The sequence below is a fragment of the Myxocyprinus asiaticus genome, chromosome 43 (assembly GCF_019703515.2).
Source record: "Myxocyprinus asiaticus isolate MX2 ecotype Aquarium Trade chromosome 43, UBuf_Myxa_2, whole genome shotgun sequence".
Classification (NCBI taxonomy): Eukaryota; Metazoa; Chordata; class Actinopteri; order Cypriniformes; family Catostomidae; genus Myxocyprinus; species Myxocyprinus asiaticus.
Window position 1 is genome coordinate 12,200,059 of NC_059386.1, and position 27,547 is coordinate 12,227,605.

General features: G+C 36.4%; 1 protein-coding gene across 1 annotated transcript; it reads right to left on the reverse strand.

The window, feature by feature from the left end:
* Positions 1-269: 269 nt before the first annotated feature.
* On the reverse strand, positions 270-5,192 carry LOC127433257 (stomatin-like protein 2, mitochondrial). Its single transcript, XM_051684970.1, has 10 exons — positions 5,008-5,192; positions 3,827-3,979; positions 3,626-3,725; positions 3,482-3,540; positions 3,298-3,399; positions 2,987-3,121; positions 2,737-2,881; positions 1,014-1,093; positions 710-838; positions 270-583 (listed from the first exon to the last, which is right to left on the reverse strand). Exons 1-10 carry the CDS (start codon positions 5,050-5,052, stop codon positions 461-463), a joined length of 1,071 nt encoding a protein of 356 aa, XP_051540930.1. The 5' UTR covers positions 5,053-5,192; the 3' UTR covers positions 270-460.
* Positions 5,193-27,547: the final 22,355 nt, after the last annotated feature.

Consider the following 27,547-nt stretch of genomic DNA (forward strand, 5'->3'; position numbering starts at 1 on the left):
TAAGTTGTTTCCTGTAGATTTGAGTGCAAACACTGGTAAATGTTGTATTGATGTAAACATACAACAACTGCCAATGTTCTATAATAAATCAATGCGTCAACTGCATTCATTTTGAATGACATGAAAACCTGTTTAAAAATGAGTGTGATCTGATGAATATGGTGGAATCTCTACAATCATTGGGTCAGCGATTTTCAGAAGGAGAAACATTTATTATAAAGGAAAACAGAAAGAAACAAAAACATAACACAAAATTAATAGTCATGTAGTTAAATCAGGACAACATAGCACTTTGAGTTTTTATTCGATTTCCTCTATATTCTCACATCTGTTATCCTTCTCTTTATAACCACAATGTGTGAGGTATCAACAGTTTGTCTCTTATATACCATGTGCCAAAATGAGACTTTCAGCATAAATCTCAATGGGCACATACATGTTTGGTTCTGAATCAGTGTTTCTATCCAGTTTCAGTTTTAGACACAGAGTTCCCTTCCAACGATGCCTCCGCAGTCTCAGGGGTCGCCCTCTCCACTGCGCTCTGAGCTTGTGTCTTGGCTAAACTCCCATAAATAGCCAATGCCTGAAGAGTGGAGAGGAATGAGTTATGCATGTAAACTAGAGACATTTGGACACAAATTTGTAATAATGATTATTAGGGAATATTAAAACGAAGTTTCTGTAAGGCAGCAACAGAAATAAGTCAGACCTGAGTCACCATGCTGCTCATGTCTCCAGTGTTGGAGGGCAGTAAAATGGTGTTGGACTCTTTGGCCAGGTTGGAGAAAGCAGAGATGTACTGTTCGGCCACAGTAAAAGATGCTGCAGCATCTCCATTCTGTACAGATACAGTTATGCAATATCAACAAAGATGCCTTGGTTTCTCACTATATTAGTCTGAGGTGTAACGTATTAGATTACACACACTGAATGTATAACAAATGATTCTTTACTACAAACTTAATGTATCATGGTTTATAATTTAAATTTTTGTAAACGATCCTCATATTTACCTGTTGAGTGAGTGCCTCAGACAGTAGTCTGATAGCTTTGGCTTTTGCTTCAGCTTTAGCCAAAACAGCATTTGCTTCACCTGTACAATGAAAAAAAAAAAAAAAAAAAGACAAACATAAACAAGCCAGTTGGTTTGATGTGTAATTTAATGTAAATGTATTACTTAGCTTATTATAATCATAATAGGGGTACTACAACCCCTTCAATACATGGACAAAAAAAAAAGTACAATTCCACACAGTGAATATTTCATAAATTAAGTTAATATTATAAATATAAATAATACATATTTTAGAGTGATTTTCATGAAACCTCTCAACATGTCCAGGTAATACTGCACCCCAAAATCAAAATAAACAATATAAAGTATGCTATATGGTTAGTAGGGTGCCCTGTCTGGTTTCTAAGGTGTGGTTGGGCAGTTGCTAGGGTGTTATAGAATTGCTGCTTGCTGGCCCGAGTCAAAATAATCGACCATCGTGTCTCTGCTAATTTCTAGTGCTGAGATATAAGTGTTGCATACAGTTGCTAGGATGATTTGGATGGTTATGGCATTTCTAGGCAGTTGCCAGGGTGATACTTAAAGACTGCTTGAGTAAAAAAAAAGAAACACCCCCATGTCTCCATGATGTTTTATTACCGAGATATGGCTGGGTCATATTGCTATACACTGATCAGCCACAACATTAAAACCACCTACCTAATATTGTGTAGGTTCCCCTCGTGCCGCCAAAACAGCGCCAACCCGCATCTCAGAATAGCATTCTGAGATGATATTCTTCTCACTACAATTGTAGAGAGCGGTTATCTGAGTTACCGTAGACTTTGTCAGTTCTAACCAGTCTGGCCATTCTCTGTTGACCTCTCTCATCAACAAGTGTTTCCATCCACAGAACTGCTGCTCACTGGATGTTTTTTGTTTCTGGCACCATTCTGAGTAATTTCTAGAGACTGTTGTGCGTGAAAATCCCAGGAGATCAGCAGTTACAGAAATACTCAAACCAGCCCATCTGGCACCAACAATCATCCATGCGATCAGTCAATCGTGAGGCAGCAGTGCAGTGCATAAAATCATGCAGATACGGGTCAGGAGCTTCAATTAATGTTCACATCAACCATCAGAATGGGGAAAAAATGTGATCTCAGTGATTTGGACCGTGGCATGATTGTTGGTGCCAGATGGGCTGGTTTGAGTATTTCTGTAACTTTAATTTAAAATGGTTGCTAGGGTGTTCTGGCTAGATGCTATTTATTGCTAGTACATTTTCATGACAATTAACCACCCTTTTTCAAAATTGAAATGTGAATCAATGCACTAAATATTACAATAAATTAATACACAAATTATAAATGCATATTTATAAAATAAATAAATAAATAATTATAAATATTTATAATTATAAAAAAATAATATGAAATGGTAAAGTATTTATACATCAAGCTAGATTTTGTTTTACTGCTTTTAATATATTCTAAGAAAAGAAAAAGAAAACAATTGTCTGGACAGCATGATATTCATACTGTAATCCAATAATGAGAACATTAAACTAAAACATCCACATGTGCAATAATATCTTAATGCAAAAAAATGTAATCACACAAATATAGCGTTAATTTTCCCATTATTCTTTTGATTTTGGGGTGAAACATAACCCGGACATGTCCTTGTCAGGCTTTGAGATTCAGACTAGTAGCCTTCTACAAATGTTATTCTAAACCCACCAGCAGCATTGTTAATCCGTTCAGCCTTCTCTCCCTCAGATGCCAGAATCTGAGCCTGTTTGCGTCCCTCCGCCACATTAATTGCCGCCTCCCGGTTTCCCTCAGACTCCAGAACGGTGGCTCTCTTTTTCCGTTCGGCCTCAACCTGAAAGAGATTCATGTTACATCCCCTCAGTCAAGCGATCGAGATGCAATTAAGTCAAGGCTCTTCATGGTCTATGAGCATATTCCTACGGCTAAAATTTCTTACCTGCATTTGCATAGATTCTTTTACTCGTGGGGGAACGTGAATGTCTTTGATCTCGTATCGAAGACATCGAATCCCCCATTCATCTGACGCCTGGTTTATAGAGTGGACAATGTTGGAATTAAGGGATTCTCTTTCCTGTAGGAGGACAAAAATGAATTGAACACAGATTATTCATAGTACAATAAGGTATACAATGTAATGGTACGAAATCTATAATAATCCATTAGTCATTTTATTTATAGCTTAATCGAAATGAAAAGTTTTCATGTTTGAAAAATCACCGTCACTGAGTCATTGTCTGGTATTCATACCCTAAACACTTTGTCAAGTGTCAGTTTTCCCAACTCTGATCTCATGGTTGTCTGTGCCAGCTGTGTGACTGCATATTCTGGGTCTTCTACTCCATAGCTGGCCTTGAACAGAGAACGACAGCACATTACCAGAAGAAAGTCAAAAGACACTAGACTAAAGCATCAAAGCACTGTTATAACTTACTTTAAAAGGGTCAAGTATCCTGAGATATAAGACTCCATCTATCTGTAGCGTCACATTGTCTAAAAGCGACATAACTTTGATTAATTTCAATAACCCCTGACAAACTAAACAAGGAATGAAAAGATTGCAATGCCTGGTACATACCAAGGGAAACTGCAGACTGTTCTGGTACATCGATCACTATTTCTTTGAGGCTTTGAACATATCTAACTCGGTCCAAGATTGGAATTAAGAAGTTTAGACCCTGCAGGAATAATATGTAATTTCAAGGGATGGAAATTATTCTTATGAAAGCAAATGTGTAAGTAAATGATGAATCCATTCAGGGAGGAAGGACGAACTCACTGGTTCCAAGATCCGGTGGAAGCGTCCCATCCTCTCCACGACCCAAGCTTCCTGCTGGGGCACGAACAGAACCACAGTGTTCATAGGGAGGCTGGAAGCCCATCGCTGCTGGGCTCGGGTTCCCCACAACGCAGGCACAGTTTGCCGTGAATGCTGCATGTAGGAGAGATAGAATATAATGAAATGTAACGTATATATTATTGCAAATTATAGTTTTTTACTATACAACTTCGACCAGATAGTGAAGGAAAAAACAGCCCAGCATACAGGGGAACTCCTTCAATACCTCTTAAAATTGTTTTAGGTGTAGACTGTCAAAAGGGTGCACTTTTATACCCGTTTTAAGCTTCTTATGGGTCAAATCTGTTTTGTCACCTAATTTTCTTCAGACACAAGTCTCCGTGGGACATGTTGTTTATCAAGATTTATAATGAAAAAGGAGTTATATTTTGGTCTGTTCTCTTCTCACCAAAAAAAATTTACTGGATCACTTCAGAAGACATGGATTAAACGACTTATGTTTATGGGGTACTTTTATGCAGCCTTTATGTGCTTTTTGGAGCTTCAAGGTTTTGGTCACCATTCACTTGCATTGTACGGACCAACAAAGCTGAAATATTCTTCTAAAAATCTTAATTTGTGTTCAGCAGAAGACAGAAAGTCATGCACATTTGGGATGGCATGAGGGTGAGGAAATGATGAGAGAATTTTCATTTTTGGGTGAATTATAACTTTAATAAAAACATAAGCCAGAGCCCTAATTTATACAATATGTCAAACCTTCAAACCTTGGGAACAGTTTAAAAATAGCGCAATTCCGCACATGAAGCGATTGTAAAAATGTACAAAACCTTCATAATGTCAATGGTGTTATTAAAATAACTGACAACAACCATGATTTATGTCATGATTTGAATGTAGTCCTTTGTACAAAGCTTTAAATTAAAGTTCACATACTGTACTCATGAAGTAAAGTGGATGGCTTATGACACAAGTCTCAAGTGATGTTGCTTCTATTAGATACATTCAAACGAGACTATCAGAAGTGCTATTTAACTGAAAGTGAACTTACACCATCGGTGTGAAAAGGACTCGTTTTAATGAACTTTAAGAAATGAAAATGTCACAGAATATGAAATTCAGCTCATGTGTCAGACAGAAGAACATTGAGCATGTATTACCTTTAAAAGGCCTCTCCCTGCCCGACACACCACCGTTCTCAGCATTGTCAGCCTTTATTAAAACAGTCGCCGAGGGAAATTTATCAGAAATGAATGAACTCTTCTCAAGCTTCTGCAACAAACGTGACCCTCTTACTGCTGCGGAAACCAAAGTTACAACATCACAAACGCGCGTCAATGAGAAACATCCGGGTTTGTGCGGGAAACAAATTGTCTGAATGGTTCGTTCCGGGAGTTCATGCCACAGACTGTAAAATGGTAAATAAAAATAGTATTTTTTTTTTTTTTTTTTTTTTGTATTTTTTTTTTTTTAGTATATTAAGAATATATTTAAAAAAAAATCAGGTTTAAGTAGGTTAACTTTTTGTATTAATATTTATTTTAACTGATTGTTTTACAATATTGATTTTATTTTGAGAGCGTTATTGTTTATTCAGCCACAACAGGGCGCTGTAGAGCCATTTTTAAATAACAGTTTATCATTTAGTCATGAATTTAAAAACATCCCACTACATTAACCCTTAAATGCATACCTCTGGTCTTTATTGATCCGGCAGGGACCTCTTTCCACCCCCTGTACCTCATCCATTTGTTCTGGAGTTATGCCAACACGTCACTAATATTCTTTAACCTTTCTCTTCTGAATAGTGTGTATATATATATATATATATATATATATATATATATACAGTTGAAGTTAGAAGTTTACATACACCTTAGCCAAATACATTTAAACTCAGTTTTTTCACAATTCCTGACATTTAATCGTAGAAAACATTCCCTGTCTTAGGTCAGTTAGGATCACTACTTTATTTTAAGAATGTGAAATGTCAGAATAATAGTAGAGAGAATGATTTATTTCAGCTTTTATTTCTTTCATCACATTCCCAGTGGGTCAGAAGTTTACATACACTTTATTAGTGTTTGGTACCATTGCCTTAAATTGTTTAACTTGGGTCAAACGTTTTGGGTAGCCTTCCACAAGCTTCTCACAATAAGTTGCTGGAATTTTGGCCCATTCCCCCAGACAGAACTGGTGTAACTGAGTCAGGTTTGTAGGCCTCCTTGCTCGCACACGCTTGTTCAGTTCTGCCCACAAATTTTCTATCAGATTGAGGTCAGAGCTTTGTGATGGCCACTCCAATACCTTGATTTTGTTGTCCTTAAGCCATTTTGCCACAACTTTGGAGGTATGCTTGGGGTCATTGTCTATTTGGAAGACCCATTTGCAACCAATCTTTAACTTCCTGGCTGATGTCTTGAGATGCTGTTTCAGTATATCCACATAATTTTCCTTCCTCATGACGGCATCTAATTTGTGAAGTGCACCAGTCCCTCCTGCAGCAAAGCACCCCACAACATGGTGCTGCCACCCCCATGCTTCACAGTTGGGATGGTGTTCTTCGGCTTGCAAGCCTCACCCTTTTTCCTCCAAACATAATGATGGTCATTATGGCCAAACAGTTCATTTTTTGTTTCATTAGGCCAGAGGACATTTCTCCAAAAAGTAAGATCTTCGTGGAACAGTGGCTTCTTCGTTGCTGAGCAGCCTTTCAGGTTATGTCAATATAGGACTCATTTTACTGTGGATATAGATACTTCTCTACCTGTGTCCTCCAGCATCTTCATGAGGTCCTTTGCTGTTGTTCTGGGATTGATTTGCACTTTTAGCTCCAAACTACGTTCATCTCTAGGAGACAGAATGCGTCTCCTTCCTAAGCGGTATGATGGCTGCATGGTCCCATGGTGTTTATACTTGTGTACTATTGTTTGTACAGATGAAGGTGGTCCCTTCAGGCATTTGGAAATTGTTTCCAAGGATGAACCAGACTTGTGGAGGTCCACAATTTTTTTTCTGATGTCTTGGCTGATTTCTTTTGATTTTCCCATGTTGTCAAGCAAAGAGGCACTGAGTTTGAAGGTAGGCCTTAAAATACATCCACAGGTACACCTCCAATTGACTCCAATTAGCCTATCAGAAGTTAATTGACTAATTGCCTAAAGGCTTGACATCATTTTCTAGAATTTTTCAAGCTGCTTAAAGGCACAGTTAACTTGGTGTATGTAAACTTCTGACCCACTGGAATTGTGATATAGTCAATTAAAAGTGAAACAATCTGTCTGTAAACAATTGTTGGAAAAATTACTCATGTCATGCACAAAGTAGATGTCCTAAACGACTTGCCAAAATTATAGTTTGCTAATATGAAATCTGTGGAGTGGTTAAATAATTTGTTTTAATGACTTCAACCTAAGTGTATGTAAACTTCTAACTTCAGCTATATATATATATATATATATATATATATATATATATATATATATATATATATATATATATATATATATATATATAACTTCTTAGTTAACAAAAGTGTTTAGGGTCATTAAAGACCCGAGATAATAGTGTCTGTTTTTTTTGTTGTTTTTTTTTTACGCTTCCATAAATAATATTTTTAGGATTATTTCATATCTAAATAAGTTTACTATCACAAAATATCTACTTATTTGTGTATTACAAAACAAATTAGTACTACATGACATTGATTTTCTGTGTGACAATGGTGAATTATCATTATTCCATATGCGTGTATACATACATAATATACATGCTATTTCTTACTCAAGGTGGCGCTGATGTTTCCAGTGATTGACTTAATTTACATTTAACATTGCTATTTGATGAAGAAACAACATGGAAGTAAACTATAGCAAGTGTAACACATGAACAGTAAGATTTGGCTATTGTCTTTTGGGTGATCTACAAAAATTATTTATGTTGTGCATCTATTTAGACTCAATAGGTGCCTGAGAAAATACATGTGTAGCTTATGTGTAGCTTAGGTGTAGATTATGTGTTATGTGTAGCTCAGTATGTGTTTGACAGCCAGTTGCGTCTCATAAAATTTCAGTGTGGAATTAATGAATCCTGTTCTAGATTTGTTGCATCTACACAGAAAATCTAAACATGTGAAAATAAATTGCATTTGTTCATATCTTGAACATGGGGTCTCTGAGACCCCAAAACCTAAGTATTGCAACGTTTTTCAAAGATGATACGTTTTTGTTCAAAATTAAATGATGTTAAAAGTTATGATGAGGTATTATCCTCATACTTCATTGTTAAAGCATGATTTTTGAGATATTAAAAGGGCCTTGGAGTATCTCGGGTCCCAAACAGAACATGAGAGTAAAATGATCTGATGTTAAATTAAATGTTGCCACATCTACAGAAAAGGTTAATTATTTAATAATATTGAAGAGTGCATAACTTATGCCATAGATTTTGATTTGGTGACTAAAAGTCCCATCTGAATTCAGTTGGTTTTTGTCATTTAGACGACTGTCAAACTGTCTTCACAAAATGTAAGTAGTTTGTAGTTTACATCTATCTGAGTTTTCCCAATACCTCATGTAAAGTTACCTCCACACCTGTTCTTTCACACTGTTTACCTAGCCATAAACCACACCCATTATTTCCTGTATTGGTCAACAGTCCGGTAAACCCCGCCCCCTTGGCCAGTGGCAATTCTTACGTCATTAAAATAACCTGCTGAGCCCCGCCTCTAATTCTGTGAGTTTTACACATCCAGTTTTATGATGGCGATAGGACATCTGGAATCAGTACGCGTCACCTGTGGAATAGTGTTGAGCATCCGTACTTCATCTAGCCTCAGTAGTGCGCCCACGCGGAGCGAAGAAACTTGTGACACCGTTTGAAATGTCACCGGACAGTTCGCTTTACAGCTGAGACCTTAGAGTATATTAACGCAGGATTTAACCAAGAGGAAAACTTCGGTTACTATGTCTCTCCTCTGTGTGAGAGGTGAGTGCTGCTTTAAATATGTTTTTATAACTCAATGCATGTGTTTGCACCTATCAGCACGCGATCCTGATCAGGTGTGTATGTTTCTTGAAAAGTTCAGAAGCGCGATTGCTCTTTTCTAATCTGTAAACATTTTGTTGTCATGGACTTTCTGTGTACTGTTTGCTGTGCTGGTGGAATTATATACAGTTTCTTTTTTAATTAATCGATGGTTTAGCTCATAATTGGGAGAGGGGAAAGAAACGGGTTTAAATGTTATATAATTTTAAGTTTGACTGTTCTAGAGTGAACCAGCTGTTTGTCTTATGATGTAATGCCGCCCTGCAGACCAAACTAAAGACAGTAAACACACAATAAATACAGTTTTCTAAAATATTCCAAGGAAAAGGATCTCTGCATCTCATAATATTGGCAATATAACGTTTTTAATGTGTCAGTGGCCAGACAGGTTCGAACTGACAAAGTCTACGGTAACTCTGTACAAATGTGGTGAGAAGAATATCATCTCAGAATGCTATTCTGAGATGCGGGTTGGCGCTGTTTTGGAGGCACGAGGGGGACCTACACAATATTAGGCAGGTGGATTTAATGATGTGGCTGATCGGTGTGTGTGTGTATATATATATATATATATATAATATATATATATATATATATATATATATATATATATATATATATATATATATATATATAATATATATGGATATGTCACTCCAACACCTTATCCTTGAGTAATCATGATAAATTGCTAATTTGATACTAGAAAACCACTTGCCATTATATCAAACACAGTTGAAAGCTATTTGGTTCATTAAATGAAGCTTAACATTGTCTTTGTGTTTGTTTTTGAGTTGCCATAGTATGCAATAGACTGACATGTCCTAAGGTCAATATTAGGTCAAAAATGGCAAAAAGAAACAGCTTTCTCTAGAAACTCGTCAGTCAATCATTGTTTTGAGGAATAAAGACTATACAATGCTTGAAATTATCAAAAAACTGAAGATTTCATACAAAGGTGTACACTATAGTCTTCAAAGACAAAGGACAACATGGCTCTAACAAGGACAGAAAGAGATGTGTAAGGCCAGATGTACAACTAAACAAGAGGATAAGTACATCAGAGTCTCTAGTTTGAGAAATAGACGCCTCACATGTCCTCAGCTGACAGCTTCATTGAATTCTACCTGCTCAACACCAGTTTCACGTACAACAGTAAAGAGAAGACTCAGGGGTGCAGGCCTAATGGGAAGAATTGCAAAGAAAAAGCCACTTTTGAAACAGAAAAACAAAAAGAAAAGGTCAGAATGGGCAAAGAAACGGACATTGGAAAAGAGTGTTATGGATCTTAACCTCATTGAGCTTTTGTGGGATCAGCTAGACTGTAAGGTGCTTGAGAAGTGCCCGATAAGACGCTACAGGAAGTGTGGGGTGAAATGTCACCTGAGTATCTGGACAAACTGACAGCTAGAATGTCAAGGATCTGCAAAGCTGTCATTGCTGCACAAGGAGGATTTTTTGATGAGAACTATTTGAAGTTAAGAAGTTCTGAATATTTTTCTCAAATTGTATTAGTAATTTTTAACGTTATTAATGTCCTGATTATACATTGTGATCAGTTGAATGCCACTTTTTTTATTTCTTTCCATAAGAGCAAAATCTGTACATTATTCCAAACTTTTGGCCACAAGTGTGTGTGTGTGTGTGTGTGTGTATGTATATATATATATATATATATATATATATATATATACAGGTGCATCTCAATAAATTAGAATGTCGTGGAAAAGTTCATTTATTTCAGTAATTCAACTCAAATTGTGAAACTCGTGTATTAAATAAATTCAGTGCACACAGACTGAAGTAGTTTAAGTCTTTGGTTCTTTTAATTGTGATGATTTTGGCTCACATTTAACAAAAACCCACCAATTCACTATCTCAAAAAATTAGAATACATCATAAGACCAATAAAAAAAACATTTTTAGTGAATTGTTGGCCTTCTGGAAAGTATGTTCATTTACTGTATATGTACTCAATACTTGGTAGGGGCTCCTTTTTGCTTTAATTACTGCCTCAATTCAGCGTGGCATGGAGGTGATCAGTTTGTGGCACAGCTGAGGTGGTATGGAAGCCCAGGTTTCTTTGACAGTGGCCTTCAGCTCATCTGCATTTTTTGGTCTCTTGTTTCTCATTTTCCTCTTGACAATACCCCATAGATTCTCTATGGGGTTCAGGTCTGGTGAGTTTGCTGGCCAGTCAAGCACACCAACACCATGGTCATTTAACCAACTTTTGGTGCTTTTGGCAGTGTGGGCAGGTGCCAAATCCTGCTGGAAAATGAAATCAGCATCTTTAAAAAGCTGGTCAGCAGAAGGAAGCCTGAAGTGCTCCAAAATTTCTTGGTAAACGGGTGCAGTGACTTTGGTTTTCAAAAAACACAATGGACCAACACCAGCAGATGACATTGCACCCCAAATCATCACAGACTGTGGAAACTTAACACTGGACTTCAAGCAACTTGGGCTATGAGCTTCTCCACCCTTCCTCCAGACTCTAGGACCTTGATTTCCAAATGAAATACAAAACTTGCTCTCATCTGAAAAGAGGACTTTGGACCACTGGGCAACAGTCCAGTTCTTCTTCTCCTTAGCCCAGGTAAGACGCCTCTGACGTTGTCTGTGGTTCAGGAGTGGCTTAACAAGAGGAATACGACAACTGTAGCCAAATTCCTTGACATGTCTGTGTGTGGTGGCTCTTGATGCCTTGACCCCAGCCTCAGTCCATTCCTTGTGAAGTTCACCCAAATTCTTGAATCGATTTTGCTTGACAATCATAATGCTGCGGTTCTCTCGGTTGGTTGTGCATCTTTTTCTTCCACACTTTTTCCTTCCACTCAACTTTCTGTTCACATGCTTGGATACAGCACTCTGTGAACAGCCAGCTTCTTTGGCAATGAATGTTTGTGGCTTACCCTCCTTGTGAAGGGTGTCAATGATTGTCTTCTGGACAACTGTCAGATCAGCAGTCTTCCCCATGATTGTGTAGCCTAGTGAACCAAACTGAGAGACCATTTTGAAGGCTCAGGAAACCTTTGCAGGTGTTTTGAGTTGATTAGCTGATTGGCATGTCACCATATTCTAATTTTTTGAGATAGTGAATTGGTGGGTTTTTGTTAAATGTGAGCCAAAATCATCACAATTAAAAGAACCAAAGACTTAAACTACTTCAGTCTGTGTGCATTGAATTTATTTAATACACGAGTTTCACAATTTGAGTTGAATTACTGAAATAAATGAACTTTTCCACGACATTCTAATTTATTGAGATGCACCTGTATATATCTCAGCATGTATATATTATTTATATAACACATCCGATCATTGAAAAACCCATTTCAGTCGTTTATTTTATAACATACAGAAAAAAGTGTTTCTAGTGAAATTTAAATAGATGTTGTAAAAAAATAAGTGTTTAAAACCAGAAATGTATGTACATCTCCTTTGGAATCATGTTATTATAGCCTATTATATATGTATATATTATTCTATATATCGCCTACACTGCTCTCTCGATATTAGCATTGATCATTGAAAACCCCAATTTGGTTGTTTATTTTATAAGATATAAAATATACACCAAAAATGATCTGCTTTTATTTAAATGATCTTGATCTTATTTTAATTTAATATTTTGTGTGTGTGTGTGTGTGTGTGTGTGTGTGTGTGTGTGTGTGTGTGTGTGTGTGTGTGTGTGTGTGTGTGTGTGTGTGTGTGTGTGTGTGTGTGTGTGTGTGTGTGTGTGTGTGTGTGTGTGTGTGTGTGTGTGTGTGTGGTTTCATTGAATGGAAATAAATGTAATATGATTTGGCCCATCAGGCCCAGACGAAATACAACAGATGAAAGGGTTTGTGTGTCATCTGCCCTCATACATCCTCACAGAGATGCACACACTCCTTTTATCTTTGGTCACTGGCCAGTCGCAATCATCATGTCCATCATTTCCTCTCTCTAATCTATGCTCGATCTATTCTAGTGGCAATACCTGCTTTGCTTTCTGTGGTGAAAGCATCTCTGCTTAATGTCTACACAATAAGGCTGAGTGGGGTGTGGGGGGTGGGATGGGAAACATACACTGATTGCTCATCTGGTTCAACTGAGAGGTGCAGACTAATGTGATTTAAACAGTGACTGGGCATTTTGACAATGCATGACAAATGAAACCAACAGAATAAGTTGGAGACTGGACTAATGCTGCCTTCACGTGCTGTTGGAATGATCGTAAATACGAGTTTTCTACTCTGAAGTTGCACATGAATGACCCCTCAAGTCGTAATTACGAGATAATTGAGATAATTTTGATACCCGAGTTTCCGAGATGGGAGGAATTCTAAACTTTCAACATGGCGGAGGAAAGTACGGTCTCTGTATTGAATGACAGGTCTTTTTAATTTTTCTTAATATAGCAAATTGTTAGAGCTTACTATTTTGGTCATATTAATTTATGTATATCAGCAACCATTTGATGCAGGTTGTAAATTTTTTACACTGTAAAATAGCTTGTATTTCACCAAAATTCCGTTATCACCAGCAAGCTGGGTCATATTTTTTATGGAGTCAAAATAAAAGTTCATGAACGTTTTTTCCGACAACAAAGTACTTGATCACAACTTACTCGTAATTACCACTTCAGAAGAGGGAAATAGGGTAATTCTGATAGCACATGATGGCAGCATAAGTAACAGTCTTGTGTTTTGAAACTGTGTGAAATTTTGGGAGAGTTCTAGGTTTACTCACCCTCATGTCATTTCAAACTGGTTTTCGTTTTTTCTTCAATGGAACATGAAAGGAGAAATTTAGCAAAGTGTCTGAGTTGTTCTCTTCCATATATATGAAAGTGAATGGTGAACAGGGTCTGTCAAGCTCCAAAAGTAAAAAAACAAAACATCTTATAAAAGTACTCAATACTTTTAAAGCCATAAAACAGCTTTGTGTGAAGAACAGACAGAAATCAGAAACATCTTGCCTTGAAAATCTTGCTTGACAGTGACCATTCACTTTTACAGTATGAAAGACAGCAGCTTAGACAGTCTGATATAAATATATCCTGTTGTTTCATGAAAGTCAGTCAGTCATATTGGCTTTGAAAGACTTGAGGGTAAGTAAATGATTACAGAACTTTTCTTGGGTGAACTGTTTCTTTAATTGCTTGCTGCGCTCATGTGAAGCAAGCTTTCCTTCCTTGTTGAAAGGAAATATAAACAGAACCTTTGCCATACGGGCCTACCACATCACCTCCTTTCCTCAGGAACTCACACTGATACAGTGATGTTATTAAAGTTATGCAAGTAAAGCAACAAAAATCAGTGGATCTGAGTAGATACAAACACTTGCAGATGAAACATGTTTACTCAAGATCTCCAAACAAGTCAATTATTCAGAGAGATGAAGGACATGTTTATGCAGTTTCCAGGCTGCCATTTAATTCCACTGTGTGTCTCACAAGGGTTTTTGTTTGGTTTAGGTTTAAAAGATCATAGCTTTTCTCCATAGACTCACAACATCCTCAAATTACACATTTTACTCCCACAAAATGTTTGCAATTGAAGTTTAGGTTTTGTGGGTGGCTCGCTATTAACTAAATCTTTCTGGTTCTTTTACTTCTCATGCAGTTTCCTCATTGTTCTTCATTGTAAGCTCAAATGGAACAGTCTGTGTAGTAGGATACGCATATTAACCCTGTTGAACTGCATTCAAGTTTGGACGTTCTTTGTCCGTTTTAGCGGGAAGTGTGTTAGGAAAGAGCAATCCTGTTCAGTTTGATTCATTTTAAAGGGATGGTTCACCCAAAAATGAAATTTCTTTCATCATTTACTCACCTTAATGTCATCTCAGATGTGGATGACTTTCGTTCTTCTGATGAACACAAATGAAGATTTTTAGAAGAATATTTCAGCACTGTAGGTCCATACAATACAAATGAATAGGGGCCTGAACTTTGGAGGTCCAAAAAGCACATACATGCATCATAAAAATAATCCATGTGACTCCAGTGGTTAAATCCATATCTTCAGAAGTGTAATGATAGGTGTGGATGAGAAACAGATCAATATTTAAGTCCTGAATGGAAAGCTTCCGCCAACCATGACACAAGCCCGGATCAGTCTGATTCTTAAAAGGACAAAGATCCAAGCGAGTGAAAGAGTTACCGTCCTATTTCCTTGATCCAGCTAGATGTAAAAATATTGTAAAAAATGTTGGCTAACCGATTAAGTAAAGTTAAGTCATCTCTTTTATATATATATATATATATATATATATATATATATAATATAGATCAGGTGAGGTTTATTTGGGCCGTAGCTCTTCTGATAACGGTAGGTGTTTCAGCAATATCATGTGGTCAGTGGCGAATGATCGGACTCCGGTCGCTGCCATCTCACTTGATGCTGAAAAGGTGTTTGATATGGTAGAATGGGATTATCTTTTAAAAATTTTGGAAATATATGGGTTCAGGAACACTTATTGGATAGATGAATTTACTTTATAGACACCTGGTAGCAGCGGTACAAACAAATGGATTAATTTCAGATTACTTAACTCTGGTCAGGGGCACCCGGCAGGGTTGCCCTCTTTCCCCATTATTGTTCTGTCTTGCCCTGGAACCATTAGCAGCCGCGATAAGAAAGGAGGATGATTTTCCAAGGTTGATGGCGGGAGGTGTGGCGCATAAGCTTCTGCTTTACGCAGATGATATTTTATTATTTGTCTCCGACCCCACTAGATCTATGCCTTGCCTCCACAGAATTATTCATTCCTTTTCTAAATTCTCTGGATACAGAGTGAATTATTCCAAAATTCAACTAGCTGCTACAGTCTCTCCCTGTAGATGTCCCCCTGTCTTATTTCAAGCAATTTGATAGCATAGCGAAGTCCTTCATTTGGAATGGTAAGTGTCCCAGATTACATTTCAGTAAATTGCATAGGCCGATTGACAAAGGTGGGCTAGGCCTACCCAAGATTTTGTTTTATTATTATGCATTCGGTCTTAGACATTTGGCTCATTGGTTGCTTCCACCTGAGAGAGCCCCTCCCTGGTTTTGTATTGAACAGGAAGTTCTTGCCCCTATTTTGCCATTGCAAAGCCTTTCTATCAAACTAACCGGAAAGGTCAAGTTACACCCCATTATCTCGCATTTGCACTCGGTATGGACAAAAGTGTCCAGAGTGTTTAATTCGGACATTTATTTAAATGTTGCCTCGACCATATGGCTGAACCCAAAATTATGTATTAATGAGCCCCTTTCTGCTGGTCAGAGTTGATTGTGAGGGAGGTTAATACGCTCGGTGACCTATATGAGAGTGGAGTGTTGAGATCCTTTGAAAATTTGGTTCAACATTTTGGGATTCACCAGATCTCAGTTCTTTAGGTATTTACAGCTGCGCCATCTACTCTGTACTATTTTTTGGGAGTAGCATACACCCCACTAAAGTGCTCTGGGAGTGGTGATTACTGCTTTTGGAAAAGGTCATGAGGCATCAGTGTATTACTCCTGCTAATTCAGAGTCTGGGGGATGGAGCTTTATCTTCTATCAACAGATTAGGATTCTAAAAAACGTCAAGTCTGTACCTAGAGATGCAAGGGTGCGCCTTATGCAATTCAAGATTTTACATAGATTCTATTGGACCCCCTCTAGGTTATACAGGCTTGGTGTTAAAGACACACCCACCTGCTGGCGATGCCAATCAGAAGATGGAGACACAAACCAAGTTTTTTGGTGGTGTATTAAGATCCAAGAATTTTGGGTAAAGATTCAGAGTTTTATGTGTGACGTATTGGGCACTCAAATTTCATTTTGCCCCTGACTCTGTATTTTAGGCGATGGGGCAGTCATCAATATAGGGGATAAACACATAAATTGGGTCCTGACCAGTGTTATGATAGGCAGACAGATTGTTTTAAGGGGATGGAAGTCTGCTGAAGTGCCCTCATTTCGGGAGTTGTGCACGGAGATGGGGAGGGTGGCAGCTTTCGAGGAGGTGTCATGTAGAAGGCTGGGGATCTGGGATTCATTTGATGGGAAATGGGGCAGTTATTTGGTGTTTTTAGGGGGCCTCTCGGGGAGTGGCTGTGGAGAGAGAAGCAGAGTTTAGCATGGGGGGGGGGGTCTTTTTTTTGTGTGTGTATACTTATATGTGACCACAGGGATGTTAGTTGAGGGTCAGGGTGGGGTTGGTGATTGGGGAGGGGTAATAGTGGGAGATAAATGTTGATTCACTTTATATATTTTTTTTCTTTGATCTGTACGAATCAATAAAAAATGTTAATCGGAATATAACAAGTCTTTTTCACTATAAATTCTCCTCCCTGTCCATTAGGTGGCGATATGCACGAATAATGCGAATCGCCAAAAAAAGAAGAATGTGAAAGTAAAAGTGAGAGTGGAGATTTATAGTAAAAAAGGACTTAATTATTGATCTGTTTCTCATCCACACATCATATAGATTCAGAATATATGGATTAAACCACTGGAGTCTTAAGGATTACTTTTATGCTGCTTTTATGTGCTTTTTAGACCTTTAAATTTCTGGTCACCATTCACTTGCATTGTATGAAGCTACAGAGCTGAAATATTCTTCTTAAAATCTTAATTTGTGTTCAGCAGAAGAAAGAAAGTCATACACATCTGGGATGGCATGAGGGTGAGTAAATTATGAGAGAATTTTCACTTTTGGGTGAACTATTCCTTTTATTATGTGTTCAGGATAGAAACGGGCCGCTAGCTGCCAAAAACTGACCTAATGCAATCTATAAATTTAAAAGACAAAAGAAAGCAAAATAAACTTGTATGGTTAAAGATTAAAGGTCTCTTTTATTAAAGCAAACTTGTATGTCTAACTATGTTCGGAATAGCATACTACCATACTACTTTCTATTTTTGCTGTACTATGATTAGTATGTGACATTGTATGCATAGGTTGACTTGCAACATTTGCCAAAATGTGCTGTATACAACCAGACCTCGCTTCAAGGGAATACTGGATCCCAATGCAATGCGCTGTACTTCAATGTCCATTTTCAGTGTGACGAATGAACCTGGAAGTATTATCGGCCACAATATTTAACATCTTGGTCTTGGCTCATTATTTGGTAGGACTGTCAAGATACTTTCTCCTTTTGCAGCTTAATATGTAGAGATGAATGCAAGTAAGCCATAATGTTGATTACTCCTGTTGTACACCAGTATTCCTATTCGAACATAGCCTCTTATCATTTTTTAATGCTGGTGGGTGCCCTGGCAACATGAACACAAGAAGTCGGCATGTTGTTTACGAGATTTCTGGTACCCTAAGATCGGCCACATAATGCCGACTCACTGACCAGCAGCATCTCAGATAAGACATATTTGCAACCGCTCCAGTGTGTTTACTAGAGCCTGACTGATATGGGATTTTTGAGACCGGTACCAATTTTAGAGGGGGAAAATTCACCGATTACCGATATGGTGGCCGTTATAGTTAATTTGAGCTGGAATGAAAACAGACCTTTTCTATATGGATTGTTCACCGATTTTGCACCGATATGACTATGCAAAGGTACTCAGAAGGCTGCTTCGTTAAACAAATATTTTTATCAATAAATATTTTACATTATTATTATACATTGTCAAATTCTAGAAATAAACACTGAGAAAATAAAGGATAAATAAAAATACAATAAATAGCTTAAAAATCATCAGTACTGTATGTTTAGAATCGGTCAGTTGCTGACCATTCAAATTAAGAATGAATAAAAATAAAATAAATAGCTAAATATACATCAGTACTTAGTATCAGTCAGTTGTTGACCATTAAAATAAAGAATAAATAAATAGCTAAATAAACATCAGTACTGTATGTTTAGTATCAGTCAGTTGCTGACCATTAAAATAAAGAATAAATAAAAATAAAATAAATCATTAAACATCAGTACTGTATGTTTAGTATCAGTCAAATGCTGACCATTAAAATAAAGAATAAATAAAATAAAATAAATAGCTAAATAAACATCAGTACTGTATGTTTAGTATCAGTCAAATGCTGACCATTAAAATAAAGAATAAATAAAAATAAAATAAATAGCTAAATAAACATCAGTACTGTATGTTTAGTATCAGTCAAATGCTGACCATTAAAATAAAGAATAAATTCAAATAAAATAAATAGCTAAATAAACATCAGTACTGTATGTTTAGTATCAGTCAGTTGCTGACCATTAAAATAAAGAATAAAAAAAATAAAATAAATAGTTAAATAAACATCAGTACTGTATGTTTAGTATCAGTCAATTGCTGACCATTTAAATAAAGAATAAATTCAAATAAAATAAATAGTTAAATAAACATCAGTACTGTATGTTTAGTATCAATTGCTGACCATTTAAATAAAGAATAAATTCAAATAAAATAAATAGTTAAACATCAGTACTGTATGTTTAGTATCAGTCAAATGCTGACCATTAAAATAAAGAATAAATAAAAATAAAAATAAAATAAATAGCTAAATAAACATCAGTACTGTATGTTTAGTATCAGTCAAATGCTGACCATTAAAATAAAGAATAAATAAAATAAAATAAATAGCTAAATAAACATCAGTACTGTGTTTAGTATCAGTCAAATGCTGACCATTAAAATAAAGAATAAATAAAAATAAAATAAATAGCTAAATAAACATCAGTACTGTATGTTTAGTATCAGTCAATTGCTGACCATTAAAATAAAGAATAAATAAAAATAAAAATAAAATAAATAGCTAAATAAACATCAGTACTGTATGTTTAGTATCAGTCAAATGCTGACCATTAAAATAAAGAATAAATAAAATAAAATAAATAGCTAAATAAACATCAGTACTGTGTTTAGTATCAGTCAAATGCTGACCATTAAAATAAAGAATAAATAAAATAAATAGCTAAATAAACATCAGTACTGTGTTTAGTATCAGTCAAATGCTGACCATTAAAATAAAGAATAAATAAAAATAAAAATAAAATAAATAGCTAAATAAACATCAGTACTGTATGTTTAGTATCAGTCAGTTGCTGACCATTAAAATAAAGAATAAATAAAAATAAAATAAATAGCTAAATAAACATCAGTACTGTGTTTAGTATCAGTCAAATGCTGACCATTAAAATAAAGAATAAATAAAAATAAAAATAAAATAAATAGCTAAATAAACATCAGTACTGTGTTTAGTATCAGTCAAATGCTGACCATTAAAATAAAGAATAAATAAAATAAAATAAATAGCTAAATAAACATCAGTACTGTGTTTAGTATCAGTCAAATGCTGACCATTAAAATAAAGAATAAATAAAAATAAAATAAATAGCTAAATAAACATCAGTACTGTATGTTTAGTATCAGTCAAATGCTGACCATTAAAATAAAGAATAAATAAAAATAAAAATAAAATAAATAGCTAAATAAACATCAGTACTGTATGTTTAGTATCAGTCAGTTGCTGACCATTAAAATAAAGAATAAATAAAAATAAAAATAAAATAAATAGCTAAATAAACATCAGTACTGTATGTTTAGTATCAGTCAGTTGCTGACCATTAAAATAAAGAATAAATAAAAATAAAAATAAAATAAATAGCTAAATAAACATCAGTACTGTATGTTTAGTATCAGTCAGTTGCTGACCATTAAAATAAAGAATAAATAAAAATAAAAATAAAATAAATAGCTAAATAAACATCAGTACTGTATGTTTAGTATCAGTCAAATGCTGACCATTAAAATAAAGAATACATAAAAATAAAATAAATAGCTAAATAAACATCAGTACTGTATGTTTAGTATCAGTCAGATGCTGACCATTAAAATAAAGAATAAATAAAAATAAAATAAATAGCTAAATAAACATCAGTACTGTATGTTTAGTATCAGTCAGATGTTGACCATTAAAATAAAGAATAAATTAAAATAAAATAAATAGCTAAATAAACATCAGTACTGTATGTTTAGGATCAGTCAAATGCTGAGCATTAAAATAAAGAATAAATAATAAAATAAATAGCTAAATAAACATCAGTAGTACTGTTTAGTATCAGTCAAATGCTGACTATATTAATACTGCCAGTCAGTTATTGGCAGGTTGTAAAACAAGAAGCATTTACACCTGCCGAGGCTAGAGATAAACAGCGGCAGCGGTCTACAAGTTCAGGGGAAACTTTCAACGGTGGAAAACCAGACTTTTAAATATTACATTTTATAAATGCAATGACTGGAATCGTTCGGTTGAAAGGGGTACCAAACTGTGAATCCTGAACAAAATAGTTTGGTGAATACATGTTTACTCATTAGCTTCCACTCAGCTGACAAGCAATGAAAGTAGCTACGTGATTAGCTAGTTAGCTTTAAGCTCATTGTCACGGAAGGTAAAAGATGGACCAGCATTGCTTCTCACCAACTAGGTAACAGCGTAGCGTGAAATCAACATTCAACAGACACAATCCACCAAACCGAACTGTTGTATACTGAGCTGCAAAAAGATGCTCTGACAAACTATAGCTGGCTAACATAGCAAACAGATGTGTTAAACATGAGTGACATGGTTGTCAGGGACAGGGTTAACGTTATACGAGTTATATTGAAAAGCGAAATGATGGGGTCATTGTTTATTAACTTTCCAGTATGTATTTCATAAACTAGTTAGCAATTTACCGCTTAATTCCGCCATGTCTGCAGAGCCACTGTCAGCTCAGAGTCAGCTCTGTAAACAGTGGAGTCGGAGCACGCTCTGTTGGACAAACTACGTAATGACATCAATTCTAAAACGTTGTTTTCCGCATTATATGTTCTGGAAAAAAAATTTCATATCGGCACATATCGGTAAACATTTACGGCAATACCGATATATCGGTGAAAGGCTAATATCGGCCAGTAATATCGGCCGACCGATATATCTGTTGGGCACTAGTGTTTACCTTCCCTTGTAGCGCGACCGGATGCACGTTGCATCAGCAGTATGGGAGGTCAGGGTTCGGATCCCGTGTTGAAACCAGGAAGTGACTGTGTTTGCATAATCAGTTACGAGCGTGATTCGGAGGCATATTTCCCTCTAACAATATATTTTTACTCCACTGACGATTAGGTTTAGGTTTGGGGGTTTGGGGTTTGGTTTATAAAATATGCATTCCTATTCAACAGTAATACAGCCTGTACAGTTGAAAACAGCTCGCTTCACAACTCGCTTTTAGCGCCCCTCTTTGGACATTACACCTGGAAAATGCTAAACTCACATGCACCCATCTGCCCAACAACACCTTCCGCTTTGGTCATTTGGGGCAGTGTTTTGAATTTTGGTAAGCACAGACCGATTTTAGGTAAAGAAAATTCAACCTACTGTTTCTGATTTCACTGTGAGATCAGTCTGGTCCTGGACCGAGTGGTTGTTGGATAACAGATATGTAATGTTTTGACAGATGAACTGTGTTTAAAAACAGCAACTTAGTTGATGAGAGAGACAACACAGCTCCGGCAACTCTCAACAAGATTGTGAATTGCTTGTATTTAGACTAACCTAAGGAGCATTGTAGGCTTTCCTGACTCACCATCCACCTCTTTTTACTAGGAACATGGTTTTGTTTCTTTATTTATCGCTGTTCAGACAAAAGGCCCATCTCCATGGTGATGTCATTACACACACAAATGAGCAACCTCTATGCACCCATGTGAGACTGAAAAACAAAGAACGCCCATATAGGGTCACATGGACCTACATACTAAAGAATAAAGATTATATGCTTTGCACATAAACTTAAAAAGCAGCAATTCATGTTCTAAGTATCATGGTTAACAAAATAACTGTGGAAAACTTGAGATGAAATTTGCATTTAAAGAAGTTGCAATGACAGATTGGATGGATCACTAGATCTGATTGTTTTCCCTTTGTACAGTAATTGAATTGGTACACATTTGCAGGCATTTTTCAGATTATCTTTATTATAGTAATTTAGACTGCTGTTCTGGTCTGGTTACTATGTTTAATTAAAGAGATAAAGAGAGCCATTGGACAGGGAGCTTTGTACACCAAAGGTTGTGTCTTTGTGGATTGTCTGTATTTGGGAAGCATGCATGGATGGGTTCTACATTTCCACTGCAGTCACTTGCTTACTCATAGCCACCTGATGTGGGAATTAAGGTACCTTTAGATGCTGGTGCTTTTGAATAATTTATCAAAAGGAGTGAATGTATTTGGATATTTAAAAGTTTTATAGAATGTTGCAGCACACATTTCTTCTTGTATTTAAATTAAAGGTGCAGTAAACAATGTTAACCATTCTCTTGAAACTTCCGCCAGACTTAGTCATCCATTTATACACGCCCCCTCTTTCCGAAACCCCACCCTCCAAAGATACGTTTGTACAGTTGAAACTGTCACCCAGCAGTGCGTCTTCTCGCGGCTGTCAAAAACAACAGTGGCAAAATAGCACCCTCAACTGAAACTGTTATCAATTAGAATATGGCGTTAAACCTGAATAATGCGCTTCAACTACTATGCGCAAAATTGACAGGTGGCAAACCTTTTCTTTTAATGCGATTTACAAGGTCTAGTGCTGTCACAGAGACCAGTGAGATATCTCAAGACACTTAATTCTGTGATATCTTTCAGGGAGAAGGAACATTTTCTGCATACCATTCCATACTGAAATTGATTACATCACCTTTAAAGGTGCACTCAGTAACTTCTGTGTTTGTGTCATCTTGGACTTGCACTGACACCTAGTGGCCTTTATTGATCATTCAAAATCAGTAGTTTTGAGTTGCTGATGCCATTGTGGACATTTACTCCACAGTCAGCCATATTTAATTTAATTCATGAGTGAAACTCTCCAATAACAGGGCAGTTACTGAGATTAAGCGAGTAGTATTTATTATTCGGCTGGTCATGTGATTCTAACATGGCCGCCCCCATAAGGGGACCTTTATGTAGATTAAAATGGCTTTTAAAAGGTAATACTAACTAAACTAATATGACTGGAGTCATCATCTCATGTTTCAAAATAATTAATTTCTTAAGGAGTCAAACTTTTTTAATGAGGAAAAATTACTGATTGCACCTTTAATATTAAAGGATTCATAATATGAATTGATTTTTTTTTTAAGTAAACAGTTGGATGTACTATGTAAAATTACAGAACATTTAGAACACATTTATTGAAACTTAGCAGCAAAAAGGACTATTTCCGAAATGTGTAACCTTGTGACATCAAATGATAAATACATTAACATATGACCAACCACATTTACATGTGTAAATAAATTAAATATTTATTTATTTGTTTGCTTATTTAAGACGGTATATACCATGCAGCGGTAAACGTGTGAACCAGTTGAGATTAGAGATCGACCAATAGAGGGTTTTACCGATACCTAAGGTGGGAAAACAGGCCGATAGCCAATTAATTGGCCGATAATTTTAAAAATGTATAATATGAATAAAAACTTTTCACTCAATGTAAAATAATGCTAAACTTTAATAAGTATCACTTTCGGGGGCCTGGGTAGCTCAGTGGTAAAAGACGCTGGCTACCACCCCTGGAGTTCGCTAGTTCGAATTCCAGGGTGTGCTGAGTGACTCCAGCCAGGTCTCCTAAGCAACCAAATTGGCCCGGTTGCTAGGGAGGGTAGAGTCACATGGGGTAACCTCCTCGTGGTCGCCATAATGTGGTTCGTTCTCAGTGGGGCGCATGGTGAGTTGAGCGCGGATGGCGTGAAGCCTCCACATGCGCTATGTCTCCGTGGCAACACGCTCAACAAGCCACGTGGTAAGATGCGCGGGTTGATGGTCTCAGATGCGGAGGCAACTGGGATTCATCCTCCGCCACCCGGATTGAGGCGAATCACTACGTGACCACGAGGACTTAAAAAGCGCACTGGGAATTGGGCATTCCAAATTGGGTGAAAAAGGGGAAAAAATCCAAAATAAAAAAAAAGTATCACTTTCAATGGCGATACTTTTTATACATTTTTTTCCCACACTGGTATCTTCATTAAAGCCTTTGCCATCTGCAATTAATGAAAATATTAATTAAAATATTAAAGGTCAAATGTGTTTGTTGTTCAGCATGAAGCATTTACATGTTTCCATTGATCATGGTATAAATATTGGGGGGGGGGTTGTACTTGCTTCTTTTGAATATTGGGGGGGTTACCTCGCCCCATACCCCCTGGAATCTACACCCCTGGCACAATCAGAGATTCAGCCAACTTTATAGTCAAGCCAGTGTGACCTCTTGCAAAGTTTAGTCGCACTGTTAGGAAAAATATTCATTTAGTCTCAGTCTGGAGCCCTGCCTGGTCAGTACCCTGACTACTGAGATAGGGAGCTGATTAAGATGCACCCATAGCATACAAAGCCTTACAGAGGTGCAAATAAAATGGCCAATTTAATTTTAAGAGTCAGAGAGGGGATGGAAAATGGTCATGAAATTAAACATTTTAATTCGACCACCAGGGAAAAAATTAAATGCTTAAAAATGTATGAAATAACCCCTTTCACTTCATCGTGTTTTTCAACAATGAAGTTTGCATAGAAATGATGAGGCTGAGAGTTGTCATTCAAAGGTAGAGAGTGAGTGAGTGAGTGTGTATGTAAGGGTGAGATAGCACAGTGCAGTGATTGGAGGGGGAGGGGGATTGTAAATGTAATCCCCTGGCCATCTGTTGCACTCTGTCCAGTCATCCAGCACCACCTCCTCACAGAGTCGATAGTAAACCACAGTCTCTGGCAACAACATCAGGACACACTGATTCCACTGCCTGTTTTCTTTTCTGTACTTGCTGCTTCCACTAATTTTTGCCTGCTGTTGTCCTTACAGGGGTTGGCAGGTTGCAGGATTGACCATCTCTGTGCTCTTAATTTGCATAATCTGGGGTGACCTGAGAGAACGTGCTCTTTACACCTATTCCTAAAACAGTAAATAAGTTAGTGGCCATGTAGGTGACCAGCAGACTGTATTAGGGCTGGGTGATACATCGAATAACCATGATATAATCGCGATGATTTTGCTGACGATGAAAAATTCAACAATATAGTGACTATCGTGATGTTTTTTATAAGCCTTTTATTTTGGCCATTAAGTTTCATAGAGTGCATCAGTAGATTAATTTCACAGTCCTTCGGGGGGGGGGGGTCTTGTGTTTTTAGTGCAGTTCACCTGCATTGTGAAGTACTGCCGGTTCAAGCATTCTCGCAATTCCAAACATTAGTAACTGCTATAAAGTTGTTATACAAATCTACAAACTCGGAACAGTAAAGTTTGACAGTGGTTCACAAGGAGCGACACTCGTAACTGTCAAACAAACATTGCATTTTCCATTTCACAATAAAAGCTCCTGGTGAAGGTGAAATAAACACGACTGTACCGGCAGTGTCAAAATAAAAACCCCAGTTTAGGGTGAAGTAAATAGGAGAAGAATATATTAATTGATCTTTTAAAAAAATCTTATCGTATTATACTATAATAATACATTTGACTTGGTAATAATTTAGTACTATGCAATATTCTTCTGGTTTCAAAAAAAATAAGTGAAGTAGTTTTTGCACACCTTGTTCATTCACAAAGAAAAATGTTTTAGTAAAACTATATGAAGGTAAATAAGATTTTTATTAAGCTTCCATATATGATTGTATGTTAAATATAATTATAAGCATGCAAATCAATGAAAATTATTACATTTTACTCTCCCATGTGTTAATTTGGTGAAAAACAGTGGGAAACATGCCTTCATCATTTTTAAATAGATTTTTATTTAATGCCTTTGAAATATTAATTCTACATGGCTATTCAGATGAAATTAAGGTTCCTCTGATTAAAAAACAAAACAAAAAAACTTTTATGCTATTTCAGAGCAAAACATAATTATCGAGATATATATTGAATATCGTCAATTTGCTGAAAAATATTGAAATATAAATTCTGAAGTCATATCGCCCAGCCCTAGTCTGTATGTCTTCTATCCCAGTTTAGTGTGCAGAGACAACTATAAGCCATTTGTAGGTTGATAAATACTGTGGTTCTTTGGCATATTCAAAACATTGCTTTGCTTGAGCAGTTCAACATGACTAGCTCAACCAATGGCTAGAGTTTGGGGCAGGACTACTTGATTACATGAACAACAGACTTGTTTAAGATGTCAAGCATCTCACCTTGAAAGTAGACATTTTTGCAGTTCCGTTTAGTACTGCTAGTGGTGCAAAAATTGCACACTTTAAATGGCTAAGATTGACCTTTTATTGTTTTAAAATAAATAAATGTTTATATATACACTGGTGGCCAAAAGTTTGGAATAATGCACATATTTTGCTGTTTCAGAAGGAAATTGGTACTTGAATTCACCAAAGTGGCATTCAGTTGATCACAAAGTATAGTCAGGACATTACTGATGTAAAAAACAGCACCATCACTATTTGAAAAAAGTCATTTTTTTATCAAATCTAGACAGGCCCCATTTCCAGCAGCCATCACTCCAACACCTTATCCTTGAGTAATCATGATAAATTGCTAATTTGGTACTAGAAAATCACTTTACATTATATCAAACACAGCTGAAAGCTATTTGGTTCATTAAATGAAGCATAACATTGTCTTTGTGTTTGTTCTCAAGTTACCACAGTATGCAATAAACTGGCATGTCTTAAGGTCAATATTAGGTCAA

Coding starts and splice junctions, on each gene's coding strand:
- LOC127433257 (XM_051684970.1), bottom strand. CDS start 5,052: ATGCTGAGAACGGTGGTGTGTCGGGCAGGGAGAGGCCTTTTAAAG. Junction 3,122..3,297: donor CACTTGACAAAGTGTTTAGG/GTATGAATACCA, acceptor GTCCTCCTACAG/GAAAGAGAATCCCTTAATTC. Junction 2,882..2,986: donor AAGAATCTATGCAAATGCAG/GTAAGAAATTTT, acceptor AATCTCTTTCAG/GTTGAGGCCGAACGGAAAAA.